At 26.1% G+C, this 17,842-nt stretch overlaps 1 protein-coding gene across 1 annotated transcript in view; it reads right to left on the reverse strand.

Moving 5' to 3' along the window:
• LOC107450844 (mitotic spindle assembly checkpoint protein MAD1) overlaps nt 1-17,842 on the reverse strand; it is a 28,059-nt gene that overhangs the window by 774 nt on the left and 9,443 nt on the right. Inside the window, exons 9-15 of the mRNA XM_016066757.4 lie at nt 11,918-12,004; nt 9,854-9,998; nt 9,646-9,777; nt 8,323-8,417; nt 7,022-7,103; nt 5,589-5,814; nt 1,385-1,575 (exon numbers count right to left, since the gene is read on the reverse strand). Coding sequence (XP_015922243.1) covers nt 1,385-1,575; nt 5,589-5,814; nt 7,022-7,103; nt 8,323-8,417; nt 9,646-9,777; nt 9,854-9,998; nt 11,918-12,004 — 958 coding nt within the window. The remainder of the gene's footprint in view (nt 1-1,384; nt 1,576-5,588; nt 5,815-7,021; nt 7,104-8,322; nt 8,418-9,645; nt 9,778-9,853; nt 9,999-11,917; nt 12,005-17,842) is intronic.

The following is a 17,842-nucleotide window of genomic DNA, read 5'->3' on the forward strand; positions in this document are numbered from 1 at the left end:
TTCGCTCAAGTGCGCTTTGTAACGCGATGTTTTGGTGGGGGGAAAAGATGCACGCTTTGCAATTTAAAAAGTTTACTTTCACAAGAGAAGAAAAAGGAAAAATAGAAAATACAAAACTTAAAGAATAAAAATACAATATAAAAAATTTTAAAACTTGGCTGTTGTATGATAAATCCTGAAACATGGTTGGACACATAAAACAACATCACATTCATTGCACTGATTGCGGATTCACAACGAATATACAGGGGGAAACGAAAGTGAAAGAAGAATAAACCTGACCTTACTCAAATAGAAAAACACAAGCAATAAATACGATGATATCACTTTTCTAACACATCCCTTTCCCATTTCCCCTCCTCCGAAATTGGTAATACATTCATTGCAAACACTTTCAAGGTCATTTTACTGAATTTAGAAGTCGGGGATGTAGTTCTATTTATAGCAGCGCAATGCAAAGCATCATATTTCGGGAAAGCGTATAGATACGCCTGCGGAAGTTAACGCATCGTCTGACCGAGATGTACATATATGCCCGCGGCAGTTAAGGGATTAAGGTATGGAAAAGCATTTCGAAACAGGTTAGACAAGACTTTTTACCAGGTCATAAAACTAAAATACAGTGCTGGTTATTGAAAATAAATTTTCAGTGTTGAATTTTAATACATAGTTTTATAATATTAAAATAAAAATATTATTCTCTATTAACATTCAACACTACAATAAATATTACACAGATATTCTCAATCAAACAAAATATTATCATTTTCAATATTTAGCATCAATCAACAGGATGCCTTCAATATTAACATCATGAAATATATTTCAATAAGATATTTGTGTGAATTTAATGCTTATCCCCCCCCCTTCCTTCCTTTAATTAAATGTTCTTGTTTGCCCACTGTGCATGCCCAAGCTCGGTCGCGTCATTTATATGCTCTACTAGATTAAAGTTTTTTATATTTCTGATTTCATCACAGACAGTCAATAAGGAGATCAAAACTAAAAGTCTTAATTATAGTCTTAAATGAATTTTGACAATTTTGAAAGATTAAATATTTCTACACAAACACAAGGAAAATAATGTTGTTATAAAAATATCATGCATGTGTATGATTATTAATTATGACGATAATAATTAGTGCAAAAAATACAGAGTTAAATAACAGAAGAGATGAATTTGCCTCTACTGATTCAAATTTAAACAATACTACATATTCAAGGTAATGAAATCACTCAGAGCTATTAACTAAAGACTGATGAGGAAAAAAAAATGCCTTGGGATAGTGGGAGTTGTATTTAAGAAAAATACAAGGCAAACTCAAATGAGGGATTATTAATAAGAGAAAATAAAGGGTTGATAAAAAAAAATATTATATAATACCTTGAAAAGTAAATAATCATCTCTGGAGTTGGCATAGACATGAGACAACTTAAAAGTCTCTGATGTTGGGACATCAATACGATAACCAGTTAACTGATAAACAGCTTCCCTGAATTCAGTAGCTTTGATACGAGCATTATCTAGAATGTATCGACGCTGTCTTTCAGCTGCTTGTAGCTGTTCCCTTAGAGCTAAAAACGACACAAATTACCAATTTCAGAAGAAAAAAACAATCGTAGTATTCCATTATTTCCATGCAATCATTTTGTGTTACACAGTTGAACTCTCTTATAATGAAGCAAGATTTACCAAAGAAATCAGAAATGCTTGTTTGGTACAATGCTATGTCTATTGGAGTATAGTTAGCTTTTAACAAGTAAACCCCTATTATTGTAATTCATATGATTTCTACTTAATTTCACCTCTTCAGCTTAGCTAATCCCTTCTTAGAAAAATTCCTTTTTGATGTTGATGATTTTTTACAGACCACAAGTCCTATCCGAAGAACAATAACACAGCAAAAAGACAGGCCAAAGTAAGTAAACTAACTTCTTTTACACTGAACAAAAATAAAAGATAAAGTAAATACCATATTTATAACTTAGCAATTATCCATGAACTTTTATCCTTTTTTTACGATTTCATTCGATTGTAATTAGCAAATATTACAATCCCTTCACAGCCCTTATAAGCTAGTTCAAATATATGTTTTTTTTTATTTTCTTTATTTTGTACAATAACAATAGATTACTATTATCTATGACATACTTGATGAAATTCTCTAAAACTAAATAGTGGACTTAGATGATTTTAACTTTTACTACCCTTCTATTACCAGTTTTAACTTAAATATTTTAACTTTAGAAAACAATTTTTTTAAAAATTTATTTGTAACAAGACTAAGATCTTCACCCTCTAAGCTCTGTTTTATTTAATTTTTTTAAAAAAAAACCTTAAGCTAGTAGTTTTTCTGCAATTAATTTCCTTATGTTCATCAAAGGGAAAAAATGCATTACAGGAAAATTTTGATACAGTATTTCCCAAAATCTGAATATAATACAAAGTTAAAATGTTTCTCAGATAATGTTAACAATTTCAGATTGAACTAAAAAATTTCATATCCAAAAAACTCCCTCCTATTATCTAATTTGGAAATAAAAATGTAAAAATATTTCGAAAATAAAGAAGCTTGATATTATGTTAAAGTTAAATATATTAAAAAGGGTAAGATTGTGCATTTGGGAAGTTCATCTAAGACTGACAAACATTATGTATACTAATTGTCCTGAACTACATCAGTCTTGTGCACACTAATTTGTCTCTAATCATTCATGCATGGATCCCAATTCAAATAAAAATTGTCATAATGATTCAAATAAAACACGGGAATAAAAGTAAAATAAATATTTAATAGTTCATACAACTTTTTGTGAAGTACACTTTAATCATAATATTGATAGTAACTTAAATCAGAATATTTATACCAATTAATTAATTTTTTACACTACATTTCCTTGCAATTAAAATATAGCTGATTTATAAATATTTATAATTAAAAGTTTACCTTATTATTTTTCCATGGCAAAAATTTAAATTCTTCTTCATTCGCTGAGAAACATGCCTTATTTTATTTATTACTTTTGCCAATCAGTTACTTAAGTAATTACCAAAACTTAAAAGAACTTTACCCTATCTGTTGGAAGTTAAACATACATTAATTATTTTATTTTAATATTGCTAGGGCACATATTTTAAAAATAGATAGAAACAATATAATATGAAACTAATTATTAATCAAATTACTATTTAGCTCTATGGTTACTTAGATACAATAGAGAAAGATCATAAAACTTAAAATAATAAGAAGACTAAGTATCTGACTTAACCTAAGAGCAGAAACATTAACCGTATCACAACATACAGGATATATAAGTTACATAATTATTAATAATAAATAATGTAGCTTAGATATCCTGTAAAAATATTAACTATACATAACTACATAAAATATTAATTATATCATAACACACAGAGTATATAAATAACATAATTATATGCTAGTAAATTTCATTTAAAGTATGAAGATAAAACTCAATTATCTATCATTTCTCACTCAAAGTATTAGATTTAAATAGCAGTTTCTTTACTAAAATTATTAATAGAACAGGCTAAATTATAAAGAAATGGATCACAATAAAAGATTGAAATTTTGTATTATCAAGCATCCAACGCTTTTACAAATACAGTAAATGAAATAAGTTTTCATTAATGATTTAATTCACATAAATTGATAACAAAATTAAGCATAATTTGAAATAAATTTTTAGGGATAAAATATATACAGTTAAAAATTTGCAAACAAAGAAATCTGTTATTCTTAAGTAATTGCCATATTTCCTTTATGTAATGTATATACGAAGCAATAATATAAGCTTAGGGGAGAGTCGGGTAGCCCCGCCCACTGTCAATTTCATATGCATAGAATATTTTTTCAAGTCAATGGGCAATCGGACATTAATTGTTATATTAAAAAAAGATTATTTTCAAAGTTTCAAGTATTTATGCAGCTGGTAACATGGTAAACAATAGTTTTGAAAATATGTTGTAATACAGTAGTCATGAAATTAAGAAAAATTGGTTCAATGTTTCGATTAAACTTCATTTTAATACTAAAAAAATAATTTTTTCTATACATACAGCATTAAAGTATGCAGTCTTAAGTTTAATTTGCACAAAGAAAGAAGTTTGTATGTAAAAAATTGTTCGAGTAATTACAAATTTACAAAAAAATTGGATTTCGGGTAGCCCCGCTCACATGAATGTCGGGTATCACCGCCCAACTTTATTTCGTCGACAAATGTACGGTTGCAAAGATTATTATTTTATTGCTTCAAATTTGAATGTTATATGCATTTTTAACAACAAATATATGTTTTAATATTATATGAAACATAAATTTATATATTTAAGTATGAAAAATTAAATATTTTTAAAATGTAATTGATATATCCAAATTAAATTTAATATCAAGAAATCATAAATATTATGATAAGCTATTTGCTTACTTATTTATTTTCACTTATTTGTGAACGAATCAATCTAGAGAAGCATTTGAATGCAATCAAAATACAAAGTGAATTGCAATTTTATAAGAAGTATTTTATATTAAGTTTATAAGAAGAGATCAACCAAATAAGTTTATATTGAAAAACAACTATTGTTATTAATTATTGTTACTTAAATTAAATTATTTTCGTTAAATATTTAATATAAATATATATTAATATTATAATATATTAATATACATTAATAATGATAAAAAGTATGACATTTGTTGTTATTAAATGATAGAATTCACTAAAAGTATATAAATATGTAATAAATAAAATAATTTTGTGATAAAAATGATAAATGAGGTTTATCTATTGTCAATACATTGGTAATTCTCATTTACACCTGAAAAAATAGCCAAATAAACACAATTTTTGTAACAGGGCGGGGCTACCCGACACATTTTGAAAAGAGCTGAAAAATATGTTTTTTTAAATTTCTATTTTTTTAAGTTTAACTATTCTTTTTTTGCTTTATTCTTTTTGCATTATTTAATTAGATGAAAAAACAATAGAAACATACAAAAATGTTGATTATTACTCAGTATTATACAGAAATATAAGCAATACTCCTTAAGTGAGCGGGGCTACTCGACTCTCCCCTATATATTTTTTCAAGGAAATCACAAGCAGTTCATATTTTCATCACATATTGTGGCACATCATACTCTCATTTCATAACATAAGTTGCATATCATATTATTATCAAAAGGTTTGGGATAATAATTTAAATAAAAAATTTAAAATGCATAAAAAATGATGAGCATAAAATGTAGAATGAGTCGTATAAATAAAGAAAATAACAGAAATATAAAAAATTTGGAGTAAAATGAGTTTTTTCAACATATAATTTAAATACATTTTTTTTGTATTGATAAAAACTTTTTTTAGTGAAACTATGAAAAAAAATTCACATATGATAAAAATTTTAAATTCCATTAAATGTGAATAATTCTGTTACAGATTAAGAAAAAAAATGGTAGCTGTTAGCATTTATTGGATAAAAATCTTGTAAGACTGCAAAAATAACTTCTTTAAAAAACTATGGTAACATCTGCAATATTCATACAAAATCCTTTCAAAGTAAAACTTACTTTGTAGAGTAGAATCTGCTCCCTCTGTTTCTAATTTTTGCTTAACCTTCATTGTAACATCTCCTGCTGCAGAGCCTTCTTCTTCCAGGACTTGAACTCTTTTTCTCAGTACATCATTTTCTTCTTTCAATTTTTGAAATATCTGAAAATGTCTTTGGTTTGCATCATCTAGTGGATTGAAGCGCATATGTAGAATCCTAGAGGCACTACTAGTATCAGTTTTCACCTAAAAATATTTTTTTTTATCTTGACTGTTAAATTACATTTAGTGCTCCACATGTTTAAAGATTGAGAATGCTTTGAAAAATACTATTTCAATTTAAGTTTAAGTTTAAAAAAAAATTTTAAACAAAAACACACATGAACAGAGGAAGGTTTCTGATAAACAAAACACCTAATAATATCATAATTACTGGGAGGCAAGAAAAATTGTAATTTATACAAATGCAATGTAACAAAGATCATTTTAAAAACATAATAAATGAATAAATGATGCACATGTATATTATAGCAAAAATTTGGTGATAAAAACAAAGTTACATATTCTTTTTTACCTTCACCTTACTTCTTTTTTACTTACAATTTTTAGAAGAGCAACAATCACTTTTTTTTTGGATAAAAAAATGAAGTTTTTTTCATAGTTCATCTTCATAGTTATCCTTAAAACACAGCAAACTATTGTTCAGATGTCATAAGACAAGGAGGAGCTTCTAAAATTGCAATGATTTTGTTGAAAATACTAATCCTAATATTAGCATTAAAAAGAAATTTTGAATTCTGTGGAAAAAAAATTTTTTTTCCTATTTGATATTCTCTTTTCTGGAAACATAGTATTTATTTTTATTTTATTGCATCCCACCTTTATTATTTCTAAATGCATGAAAAATGTGCATTATACCCAAATGTGCAATATGAAGACCACTGTGTATAAAGTTAAGATAGAAAATACAGCAGATAGATGGATTACAGCAAAAAATAAAATGAATATTCTTACTATTTTAAATTTATCATTAAGTTACCTACCTATAGAAATCTATGATTTAGTCAGCTACATAATCTTTTAAATGAAATACAACAAAAGAAAATTTAGAAATTATCCACACCTTTGTAAAATGTTTTTAAAATGTATTTAAATTTTTGATAAAAATGGTATCGCAATTTATCAACTTATAAATGACACAATTCATGTGATAAGTTAGTTATATCATTTTTAAAAAAAATCCTGAATACAAAATTTAGTAAATAAATTAAAAACACTTTGAAATGCAATCAAAACAGTGCAATTAACATGACAATAATTTTAATAAGCAATAACAAATGAGGATAAAAATAGAATTAGTGTTTATTTTATCTTCATTGTTTTGTTTTAATACACACTATTTTACAGTAATAATCACACAAATAATCTTCAAAACAGTTAAGTGAATATTTACCATTTCTTGCTGCTTTATGGTTCTAATTTGGGCATCTTTTTGTAGCTCTACAATTTGAGATTTTAGAGAAACATTTTCTTCTCTAAAAAAGGAAATTTTAAGAAAGCAAAAGTCAGAAACAAAATTAAAAATAATTAAATAAATAAAACAAAATAAATTCTTATCCTGTATAGTGGAAAATAGTGGCAATTTATTTTTAGATATTCTTTTAACCCAAATTGTTCTTAATCAATTCATTTCATTAAATATTTATTTCAGATTGCAATAAAAACTTCATTTTTAAATTAGCTATATCGGATAATAATATGATTATGATTATACTCTAATAAGATTAAAATTTAATTAAATAGATTAAATATATTAAAAAGTACATTCTTTTTGATAAAAAAGATGAAAAGATAAAACTATATTTCAAAGCTCAGCATTATACCTGATAATATGGTGAAACCCATCAACAAAAAATTACTTACTATTCCATGACAAACATTTGATTTTTTTAAAAGCCTAGTTCTCCAGAATAAGATTTTTGTTAAAATTCACCCTTCTGAATATTTTGTATGTATTTGGTGCCAGCAAAGTTTAAAAAGTAGGAACATGAATAAATTAATGAAACACATTTAGTAAAACATTTTGAAAAAGCTGTGGGTTGTGCCAATAACAAATCAGGATGATAATAATTTTTCTTCTTTTAATTTCAATTTGTAATTTAACATGCTACCAGCTATGTCAAATTATCTTTTATATTGATAACCTGTTTTAAGTTATCGAAATTAAAAAGAGTGCATGAAAATATGACTGTATATTTTATAATACTACTTATAGACTCAATATTTAAAATATAATAAATGGGCACTGAAATATGATAAATGCAGTATCAGTTAATAATAAATCTTGATTTATATATTAACTGATACTGCATTTCTAAAAGGGACTATGTCCGGCAACCTAAACTAACCAAAAGTGAATTGACTGTAAATTTAATTATCTTTAAAGTGGACTTAAGAGGTTATTAAGGGACGTTGTGGAGTCACAATCTATATTGTAGAATAGGCAGTGTTCAAAAAGATTAGCTTTGGTTTTTGGAGACTTTTCACTTTTAGTTAATTTCCTGAGAGAGGATGCTATGCTAAATTGAAAATTGATTTATCAACATTTTAAAATACTTTCAGACTAAATATTTAGTAATAATTTACTTATACAAAAAATTACACAACAATATTAACAGTGAATTGAAAGATAAAACTTTTAATACATGAATAATTTAAACAGAAATTAAAAAAAAAAGGAATATAAAAAATTACTTTAATTTTCTTAATTCAATAGCATGATCATCAGGTCCATGAGAATCACTCAATTGCTTCAATTTCTCAGTTAAAATATCAACTTCCTTTTCAACCTTAAAAAAAGTTAAAAGGCAGATTACTCATTGTAAACCACAGCGGAACCACAATTTTACGTTTTTCCATTGAACTAGTATTAAAAAACACACGAGGTGGGATAACGTAAAATCGGGGTAAAACAATGTAACTATATTTTTCGAAAATTGGCATTTACGCAATGAACTTCTAGGAAGAAAAATGCGTAATCTTTACATGTTTTTTTTTTTTATACAAGTATAATTATATCCCTCTCAATACTGAAAATATACCCATTTTCTAAATTAGAATCATCTGCAAACACAAATATTTTGTTTAATAAGATTTCATATTTTGTTGTTTAAATTCATGCTAGCACTTGAATATTGGTGGATATTTTAGTTTATTTTTCGTTCTCTCTTTTTACATCAAAATAAAATATTTTTTATCGAAATCCAAAAAATAAAGTTTTTTCAATTTAAAAAATACTTTCCATTTTTCATTTTCAATGGGCTAGTATGATATTAAAAAGATCACATTTGACTGCCGATTAAAAGTTGTTTCAAGTCATTAACATGATTAAGACTTTTATCAAGCACTCCAGATGTCATAGTATAAAAAATTTCAGCATTAAAAAATTAAATTATAACAGTTTATTCTGATATTTCCTAAAAGTGTTTGCATTTAAATAATGTTGGTGTTTTCAGCTAAGCTCTTGTAAAAAATTCAGAATCCTGAATTAAATTTTGGATAAGGAATAGAAAGTTAAAAATGTACATTAATGTTCCTTGAATGAAATCAAAATTACCTAGACACCCTAATTTAATCTTTAATTATAATAATAACTAAATATACAGCAGTATTATATTTGTAAGGATTAATAATGCACAATTATCTTATAAGGAAAAAAAATTTGTTTATGCCGTGAAAGTACCAGGATTACAGGGAAAAGTTTTTAACATCTGTTTTGAAGGTGTTTAGGAAGGAATTTAACGTCTGTTTTGAACAGACAAGTTGATTAAGTTTAAAGAATAAAGTTTGCTGACACATATAATTCATAATTCAGGTATAAAATCTATCCAGATATGTTTCAGAAGAATATTAAATTTCTTCAACTGCATAAAATGTAAAAGGTTTGTTTAAAATATTTTTAAAATAAATATATTTGTAACAATTTATCTATCATACAATTCATGCTTGTATATCAAATAAATATATGTGCATCAATAAAGTATAAACAATTTTAGAATGAAATTAAAGGAAAATTACTTTTTCCAATGCATTTTTATATTCCATATTCATTTCTTCTAAATGGCTTATTTCCTCTGAATTCATAGCAACTCCACTTATTGTAGATTCAGCAAGATAAGAATCCAATGCTTTCCTACAATGATCTTTTTCCTACAAAATATAATATTGTTGTATCCAAAAATTAGCATCATAAAAATGATGTGCAACAAAAAAAGTTTGTAGGTACTTTGGAAAGAAACATTGCTTTTCTCTGAAGGCGCTTGATAACTGAATCCTGGCGAGATAAATTATCTTGGGAAATCTGTAATTTGTAGTTTAGAGATTTTATTTCATTCTCTTTTTCCTTCATTTGCTTTTCAAGAGTTTCAGAGCTGAAATATCAAACAAGAGAATGACAGTGAAAGATATATGAATAATTTTTTTTATAAAATAAACACAAAAAATTATTTAAAAATTATATTTTAATTGAGGGGCATAGAGCAATAAGTCACAATTTTTTTTTCTTCAAAATCGACAATTTTGCATTAAATTGTTCCCTAGTAGTATTTCCAGATATGTATTTGAGCATCTGAAATTTACATGTGATAACAAACAGTACAATACATAAGAGCATTTTATTATCCACAACAATTTGAAAATATGGCTTACTATTAGAACTTAAGTAAGCACCAACTATTGGGATCATCTTGAAGGAACAAAAAGCAAGTGATGAGTTATTACTGAATTTCAATGCAAATACATTAATTATATCAGTAATAATAAAATGAAGAAAAAGACTAATCAAGTAGAAAATAGATTTATGTTATAAGCATTTTATTTTTTGTTTGAATTATAAAAATTATACTTGGATTGGGAAGTATTGAAATAGTGATTAAAAACTTTCTTTGGAGAAAATTATATTCCACTTTAAAAGAATATATATTTCACTTTAAAAAATAGCATGGAAAAACTATTTTTTTTTTTTTAAAAAGGGAAAATTATTTAGCTCAGATCTTATTTTATAAAAATATATATTTGGAGTTACATTGGTCTTCAAAATGTGTAACTTGATCAAAAGCAAGCAGTGTGTCTGCTGTCTATGTTCTTTAAAAAAAAGATAAAATCCTTCAAGAAACTAAATAACTTTGACAATACCACAACAATTCATAATTGTAAGCATTTTTACAATTTCCAATTGTTGAAGAAAAAAAAAAGAAAGATTTTAAGTTTATTCAGCAACTTAGTTTTTAGAAAGTGCTTTTAGTAAGCCCATTTTTTCAAAAACAGGATTCAAAAATAAAAGTAGTCCATTAGTTTTCGATTGATATATTTAAATCGAAGCAGACCGCTATGAAAAAAATAATCAATGGCTCTATTAAGTAAGAAATCAATCACCATCAATCAAGCATAAAAGGATGGCCTGCTGGTTTGGTCTGGCTTTCATCTTCATAGCTGTTGATATTACACATTCTTTGAAATTTTGATCCATTTTAATTTTAATATTTTAAATAATGTTCAACTTAAGGTAAGAATGCAACATTAAATCCAGTCATCAAAACATAATGAAAAAATTTCAATTTATATTGAGTTTTATTCGCAATTCTTAATTAGTTAACAAAATGAAAGTATTGCAAAATTATTAAATTTATTTGATTTGATCATCTTTTATTTCATAAAAAGAAAAAAATCTAATAGGAGCATGTGAATAGACCAGTCAAAATGTGTACAGACTAGTACATATTTTTAGTTAATACCCCCTTGGACCATTATTTCCACCAGAAAAAAAGTTTAATGATACAAAGAATTTTTTACAAGTAGTAAATATTTGATAGAAAATCATAAATGCTGTAGAAGTTTTCTGATTTATAGAAAAATATATACTTCAAAAAAAAAATTGTCTTTACCTTGATTATTGGGTGCTTAAATTTAATAATTCAAAACCTTTCGGACAATCAATTCAGTTTCAAAAATGATTTTGCACCTAAATTCTGTGGCTAAATAAATGAAAGTGTAAAAACTTTAGAGAACTTATAAATAGCTAATTGTGTGTGAGAGTGTGTGTTGCTTGTTTACACTTTGATCAAAGCTTTTTGTCAGTTTGCGTACCTACTTAGAAAAATAAAATTATTGTACTTAAGAATTAGTAAAAAATGCACTCAAATTATTAATTATTGCTCCATAGTCATATTGTCTTACAAAAGTGTGTCATCTAAACAAGTGCTGCAAAAATAACCATAAAGTAGAATGTGCAGCAAATTTTCATGTAAATAGAATAAATCTATAACAAATTAGGATATGAGAAGCAACTCACTAAGATGACAATTGAGACAATTTATTAGTCAGAACAGCTTCATTCTGTTGATACTGTGACAATCGTCGTGAAAATGATGTAGGTGACCTAAAATAAATTTGGAATCAGATATGTGAATGAAAATTTACAATTAATGAAATATAAGTCTTTTAACTATAGTATTGGGAAAATATAAACATTCATACAACACAAAGGAGAAAAATCATGATACCAACAGCAATTTTGCCAACTAACCCATTATTTAATTTTAAGTAAATAATAGAGAGAAAATGACAAATATTTTCTTAAAAACATTTATTTAATGAAAAGTGAAGAATAAGAGAAATATTACATCGCATGGTGAAATCCTTGACTTTTAAACAAAACAAAAACAGTTAAAGATTGTGTATTTAAAAATTTTATGTCTGTTTGTTAGCCCAACTTAAAACATAGATACTGAATTTTACTACAATTTAGAGAGTAAAACATTTCGATTACATTAGATTGAATGCTAGTTATTATAAAAGTAAAATAAAGAAAATGTTTCACATAACACCACACAACTTTTATGAAAATCCCGTCAAACTCGTGAGAGTCTAATCTGCATGTAATTAAGTCAGTCTAATGAGCCAGGGTGTGAGTTCACTGTCTCTGCAGTGGGCATGTAGTTTTCTTTAGGAGTTTAGTTCCAGGTCGAGTTAGAATGCATTGCACTGCTGCCCTGGGTAACTTACATGCCCTTTGGGATTAGAACTGGATCTTTTCTTACTCTCAGGCCTTTTTCGCCCAGCAACTCCATTGTGGCACTATTAATCATTTGCGACTCGAGGTCTTGTGCTCACAAGTTTGAAATTATTTAGAGCGTTTGCTAACTTGCTGATGTCATGCCAACATTTCATAATTTAGGGAATGGACTATAACAGTATAGGCCCCTAACCAAATACCAAATCTGTGAACGCACACAACTTTACTGAGACTCAAATAACAGCAATAGAAACCAAGAAGGTGACACAGAAATAAGCACAGAACCAAGCAACCAGAATGCAGCACAGTCAATGTTAAAAGATAATGAGAAAAGAAGGCTATCAGATTTTACTATTTGTAAAGAAAAGACTTAAATAATCAACAGAAAAAAAACAACATTTAAATATCAGCTAAGTAATCAAAATCAAAGCAATTTCAAAACTGCCTTGAAAAAATAAATAAATAAACAAAAGAACAAGAGTGTTTTAGAATTTGGTTTTTGAAAGATAGAAATTTATCCTTTTACAATATAATATAAAGGGATATATGAAGATAAAAAATGATTCAGTGGGTGCCAATTTATGTTGAGGTGGTGATGGTGGATATTCAGGTGGTTAGGCGTAGTTGGAGATTTTGACCAATTGTAGATGGTGATGATAAACAGAAGAAGATGAAAACAATATTTGAGCTGGATTAGAATTTAATAAAAAGGCTTTTATTTTATGTATAGTATTTGTAGAGCTCGAGATACAAAACTAAATATTATCCATAAGAATTTCAGTTTAATAAGTTTTGCATAGTAATATCTAAATAGGTCAGGCCATGGGAGACAATCCCCACGACCTGCCTAATCAAAAGCCAAATTAAAAGTACATGTAATTTGCTCCGATCGGACACAGGAGAAGCATGGGTAGGAGATCCAAAAATTGGCGATTTATTAAAATATAGCACAGCCAAAACAAAGCCAATCAGCATATCAATATTGGGTTTAAAAATAATACCTTGGCGATCACGAGTCGCCAACAAATTTATGAGAATTATTACAACCATGCAACTGAAACATTTTTGCGGTTGGAAAATTAGAATAAAAAGTTATAAATAGATTTTTGTTTTCGATTAAAGGCGACAGTGAATATATATGTCTGCATTAGTAATGAAATAAAAAAAAAGTATCCGTTACATTGATCTGGAAGAGAAGAAATAAATATTTTATGTTTGTTTTAAAAAGATTAAGTTTGTGATTTATTTTAAATGTAATTCTATTAATAAAAAATCAGCTTAAGTAATGAAAGATATTTTAAAAGATAGAAAATAAATATGTGTATGCCAATTCTGGCATCACATATATCCCCGCTGAACACAGAAAAAAAAAATATGTATATATAGTATATATCTACACATTTTTTTTTTTTTTTTTTTTATTAATGGATCTCCCCTATGTTACAAAAAAATTTTATGCAGTAAAACATAATATATCCATGGAACTTATAATATACACTTATATCAAAGCAAAACTATTAAAAAAAATTTATGACATAAAGTTTTACTTCAAATATATCTCTTCAATACTCATGTTATTAAATCTTATGTTGATGCAAAATTAGCTGAGCATTGTCATCACCTGGACAGGATATTCTAATTTCTCTCGAATTTGAGAAAACTTTATCAGCAACAAACAACATAATTTGCATAATCATTTCATTTACCTAATATTTTCCTTATTATCTATACCTTTTTTTACACTGATATACATATACAATCCAAAATATTTAAACATATAAGTGCAATTTATCATATCATATTCTATATTTCTTATTATAACTTAATAAAAATGTTTATTACTATGAAATATTCAAATAATTATAAGTGTCAATAAAATTCTTTAGTTTATTATTAAAAACATACTGAGCAGAGCATATCATTCAAAAAAATGAGCTTTTATTTTAGCTCTAAGTAAACAGTTGATCAGACTGTTACATTATTTACCTAGGTTTAGTCATCCCTTTTTCATAAGGGGCAAAATTATCATCTCTTATATTTCAAGAGGCAAAATTTTCATCTCTTATATTTCAAGAGGTAAAATCATCTCTATTATTTCAGAGGCAAAATTATCTAAAAATGCAGCATGTAAATCTATATTTTTATTTAACATTTTTTTTTTTTTTTACCTTTGAACTAACTAATATGATCTAGAAAGCATGTGATCAGGATTCCAACCTGAATCTTTGTGACACAATGTATTAACAGTTATACTATCACAGTTATCTAGTATTAAATTCAAGGTAAAATAATTTTAGTTTTTTTTTTTTTTTTTTTTAACCCCATCAACTTTTGAATTAATGTTATAGCAAGCCTATGATCAGGATTCTAACCTGAATTTTTGCATACTTGATGCATTGTATTATCATTTATACTATCATGGCTGTATATTATATTCAAGAAGATAAAAGTTATTTATTTATTTTATTTTTCACTGCATCTATAAAAATTCACTTCATTTTAATGAAGGAAAATATTATTATCATATTATATATGAATGCTCAATTATTCTTATTTTGAATTTCATGAATTTATTTATTTAGCTCAGTTGGACACTTATTTAATAGAAATTCGAATATTAAAAAAAATATTTGACAATTGCATTGTTCAAATCAATAGAATATTTTTTTTTTTATATAATAAAATTTCTGGATTTATTTATGTTTCGATAAAACAAAATATTCATGAGTAACTATTTGGATTAACCCTATTGAATATGCACTTGCATTGAATGAAATAGCTTACTTTCTAAAGAGAAAAACTATTTGTGATAAATATAATAGCTATTGTAAAATTAAAAAAAATATATTAGATGAATTATTTATTACTATGTTCATTTTATTATAAAATATCTCTATGTCACTTAATGAGTTTTAATTACCTGGGCCCTAGTAAAGAAAATCACCATAAATCATTCTGCACAGATGCCTCCATGCAAAACAACAGCAACAATGAGACAGTTAATGAAATTTTTAATTAAAGAAAAAATATAGATTCTGAAATCTTTAATTCTCAAATTTCGCAAACACTCATACCAAGATAACAAAAGTGTGTAATTGTGTGTTTATTATTTTACTTCTTAAAATAATCTGGGTGAAATTATGTTACACTACTATAAGTACTGATTAAGAATCACTTTGGGATAGCTTAATCCTTATAATACATTTTAATAACATGTTATTCCCTATTGTGATTTTGTGTAGATGTCAATATTCCTTTTAAGTATTGTTATCTTATTTGAAATTTTCAACATTTAAAAAAAGCAGATAATTAATTATTGATATTTATGAGTACTTCAAAGTAACTTAATTAGCTTGAAGCTAATTTAAATTGTAAAATTTAAGTGTGCATAAGGGTTTATAAAATATATCATTATTATTATCAGTATTATTTAAAATACATATCTGGTTTAGTTTAATAACATTTGTAAATGAACAACAATAATTATAAAAATGCACTTGAAATATATATAAATAGTATATCAATTTTATGGTAAACAGTATAAAATCAATTTCTTTTTATTGTAATAATGCAATTCTTGATAATGATCAACCCAAAATATAAACGGTAACATAAATAATGTTAAAATGACCAATTAAATCATATAAAATTGAAATTCTTTTTTTTTTTTAAGAACCAATATATGATATGAATATTTAAGTTCTGTTATTCTTAATTAGATAGCAAAATTTGATTGCAGAAATTTATCTTTGAAAATAAATTTATACATAAGTAGAATGTCAAACACCTCACGATCTGTAAATACCAGATATTTAAAGAAACTTCACATGCAAATTACACCTAACCAACACTATAATCATTTCTTGTTTTGCTTTGAAGAAATTGTCTGTTATATGAATACAAGAGTTGAAGATATTTTTCAAATTAACAAAGTTTGCTTACTGGTAAAATCAGGTGCAAAAATACGAAAGCTCTCATAACATCCACAAAAACAAAACGTAAGAAAGTCGGAAAACACTCTTTCTAATTTACCAAAAACATTTTCTTTGAAAACCAAAGTATATTTGAATCATTCTGTTCAGACGTTAAAATAGTTTAATTCAAGAGTTAGCTCAAGTATCATTTAATAGAATAATAAACGTGGATAATAAAAACTCTTAAATGTTATTGCTAAGAATATACAAAAATTCTTTAAAATCACTGAAAACTTCGTTAATGTTCATTAATAAAATACGTGACATTCGATTTTTTTTTTATAGAAAATAAAATATGGAAAAATTGATTTTACTTATCATTTCTTTTGTATATTAATTAATTACAAATCCTTATCACTGAAATAAAAATACAAACTAAATTATTCAAATCCTGTGAAAATATATTCGTTTCAGAATTTAAGTTAATTCCAACAATAATTCAATTTTCAATAAATTCTTCAACTGTATAAACATCACCAAAAGGCTAATAATAAAATCAAATATGCAGCTTAACTGGATAAATTACAAAATTTCAGGTTGTAATTAAATAAAATTAAAAATTTTCTATTATATTTTTAACTTCTAAAAAAATTTTAAGTCAAATGCTCTATCAATTTGTCATACAAAAATTTTAAATTCAATTAAATGTTGTAAACATAAAATATAAATAATTGAAAGGATACGTAACGAATGACTGTTCGATGAAATCCTGATGAAAACGAAATCAAAAGCAAGACGAGAGTTGAAGGAAACACAAATTTAGTTTCTTCTTTATGATGAATCATAAATAGATATTTCTTTCGAGTAGGAGGAGGGGGAATGTCGAACATCAGACGAAATAGAGCATCGTAAACCATTCCACGGTCAAGTTTCATCCAATTCCATTCGCAGCATTGCAAATTCTCCGCTAAGCATGAGCTCCAGTATGAAGTATAAAGTAGCCGTGAAGATAAAAAATTATGGATTTGAAGATCAGTAGATGCTTTTAAAGACTTGCGTTGATAACCCAATTCGCTCCTTGTAACTGGGCACCATTTTTATGAAGATATATTCAGTGTGCCAATTTATGTTGAGGTGGTGATGGTGGATATTCAGGTGGTTAGGCGTAGTTGGAGATTTTGACCAATTGTAGATGGTGATGATAAACAGAAGAAGATGAAAACAATATTTGAGCTGGATTAGAATTTAATAAAAAGGCTTTTATTTTATGTATAGTATTTGTAGAGCT

The sequence above is a fragment of the Parasteatoda tepidariorum genome, chromosome 4, assembly GCF_982258835.1.
Source record: "Parasteatoda tepidariorum strain Cologne lab strain chromosome 4, Ptep-v5.0, whole genome shotgun sequence".
Classification (NCBI taxonomy): Eukaryota; Metazoa; Arthropoda; class Arachnida; order Araneae; family Theridiidae; genus Parasteatoda; species Parasteatoda tepidariorum.